This window comes from Octopus bimaculoides, chromosome 7 (genome assembly GCF_001194135.2).
Source record: "Octopus bimaculoides isolate UCB-OBI-ISO-001 chromosome 7, ASM119413v2, whole genome shotgun sequence".
Lineage (NCBI taxonomy): Eukaryota > Metazoa > Mollusca > Cephalopoda > Octopoda > Octopodidae > Octopus > Octopus bimaculoides.
Genome location: NC_068987.1, coordinates 35,429,887 through 35,432,596, shown reverse-complemented (window position 1 = coordinate 35,432,596; position 2,710 = coordinate 35,429,887). Strand labels below are relative to the sequence as shown.

Here is a 2,710-nt window from a genome sequence, read left to right as displayed (position 1 = left end):
AGCTTACCTGGGTGCACGAGACAATGCCTCAAGACTTCAAGGACGCCTCCATCATCCACCTCTAGAAGCGAAATGGAAACCACCGGGTCTGGAACAATCATCGCGGAATTTCACTGCTGTCCATCACAGGCAAGATCCTGGCTAGAGTTTTGCACAACCACCTCATTGCACACATAGATAAGGGTCTCCTACCTGAGAGCCAGTGTGGTTTCCGGAGAGAGCGTGGGACTATCGACATGGTGTTTGCTGCTAGACAGCTGCAGGAGAAGTGTCAGGAGAGAAACGTCGACCTCTATTCCACCTACGTCGACCTGACCAAGGCCTTTGATACCGATAGTAGAGAAGGTCTCTGGAGAATCTTGGCGAAGTACGGATGCCTCAGAAAATGCATCACCATCGTAAGACGACTACACAATGGCATGTTGGCAATGGTACAGGACAACGGAGAGACCTCTGATCCATTCCCTGTCTACAACGGAGTGAAACAAGGATTCCTTGCTCCCACTACGTTCAGCCTTACGTTCTCAGCTATGCTGACAGATGCTTTCAGGGACACTGACATACGCATCGGAATCAAGTACCGGTCCGACGGTTCAGTCTTCAACCATGGACGGCTCAAAGCGAAAACCAAGGTTTCAGTAGACACCGTCAACGACCTCCTGTTCGCCGATGGCTGCTCTCTCAATACTGCCACTGAGTCCAACATGCAGCACAACGTTGACTTGTTTTTTCTCGCGCCTGCAAGAACTTTGGCCTTACCATCAATACAAAAAAAAACACTGAGGTAATGAATTAGTCAGCTCCAACCAAGCCCTAAGTTGAGCCCGACATCTCCTTCAATGGGTAGCGACTGAACGCGGTGGACAGGTTCACCTACCTTGGTAGCACACTCTATAGAAATATTGTCGTCGATGAGGAAATCAACGCCAGACTCGGCAAGGCAAATGCCGGCAAAGATCAAGGTATACAGGTCTGTTGTTCTCATAACGCTGCTAAATGGCTGCGAGTCCTGGACGGTCTACTAGCGTTATGCCAGGAAGCTGAACCACTTTCATACAATACGCCTCAGAAAACTTCTCGGCATAAAGTGGCAGGACAGGATCCGGACACCGAGGTACTAATACGTGCTAACCTGCCCAGCATCCATACCCTCTTGATGCAGTCTCAGATTCGCTGGGCTGGGCACGTAGCTCATGTGTCAGACGATCGATTACCAAAAAGATTGATCTTTGGCGAGCTGCAAAAGGGAAAACGCTCACAAGGCGGCCAGAAGAAGCGCTTTAAGGACATTCTGAAAGCCTCACTGAAAGCCTTCAACATCGACCATGACACTTGGGAGCAGTCTGCTCTAGACAGAGAAAGGTGGCGATCAGCTGTCCACAAGGGTGCCAACACACGCGAGACCAATAGGATCGCTGGTGCAGAATACCGCAGACAAGCCAGAAAGAACAGAGCTAACAACCCTGTAGCAGGCGCTATCATTCCCTGATCACACTGTCAAAGACTCTTTCGGGAGCAGATTGGCTTCATTAGCCATCTGCGGACTCACAAAACAAGCCCACCCCCACCCCACAATGACTAAATGGTCTTTGTCGCATCGACGGAAAACTACATATACATATATATGTATGTATATATGTATGTATGTATGTATGTATGGATGGATGGATGCATGGATTGATGGATGGGTGGATCTTCGTTTTCCTGTTAATGTCTAATTTAATGTTTCATAGAGTAACTAGTATGCCATATTTACGAGTTTTCGAGTCAACGCTGTTGGGAATTTTTGAAAGTAGCTGAGAATGTGGATATAGTACAGAAACAAGATAATTAATGGAAATACTTGCAGTATAAATGCACAGGGAATGCATTTTCCTTCATCTAAACTTTCAGGTTGGGCCCTGAAAACTATAACAGACACAGTAGTATTCATAAATAAACGACATATCACAGGTATATTGCAAACCGAGTTTCCCAATGAACTTATTTTGCTCAAACAGGGACAGTATTTGTATTTCGAAAGGTATTAAATAAAACGAGATTCATTACAAAACGTGCTTACCCGTCGTTTTGTCTTACAGTATTTTGTTGTATTTCTTGGCGAAACCACGGTTAAAATTTTTAGTATTTAGTCCCACGAGAATGTTATATGTGTGCGTGAGTGTATATATTTGTTTGTTTTTGTTGTTTGCTGTATAATTTCCAGCTAATGCTCAACAGTCATGTTTTTGTGGAAAGAAAAACACAGAAAAGTAAAATTTCTAAATATACAGCAGGGAGGGTCGGAACCGCAAATTTAAATCTGGCTGAAACATTAATATAGTAAATAAAAATATTTATCGTTATCATCATCTTTTTGAAGGTTGAAGTATGTACCAATACTGAACATTAAACATTGTTCATGAATAATCTTAGCATTAAATCACTATCGAAGGCGGATTACTTATAATGATATATTGGCGTTTACTGTCGACTTCACTAATGTATACACTAGATGTCACAAATACACTGTATTTAGAGCTAGAGCACGCTCCAGCTGGTGAAGTGAAACGAAGCGAAATTATTATTGGAGACTTATCTGAATCTAAATATTCAATCCCAAAATTCCCGCTATCAATTACCGACAACTATGTGTCTGCCTTGTGAATCAGTATATTATAAGGCTCTAGGTATAGAAATATGACAGAACATTAGTAACGAATTTGAACTC

General features: G+C 43.4%; 1 protein-coding gene across 1 annotated transcript; it reads left to right on the top strand.

Annotated features, from left to right (window-relative positions):
- The first annotated feature begins 236 nt into the window (after positions 1–236).
- On the top strand, positions 237–1,489 carry LOC106879749 (uncharacterized). Its single transcript, XM_014929428.1, has 2 exons — positions 237–632; positions 848–1,489. Exons 1-2 carry the CDS (start codon positions 237–239, stop codon positions 1,487–1,489), a joined length of 1,038 nt encoding a protein of 345 aa, XP_014784914.1.
- Positions 1,490–2,710: the final 1,221 nt, after the last annotated feature.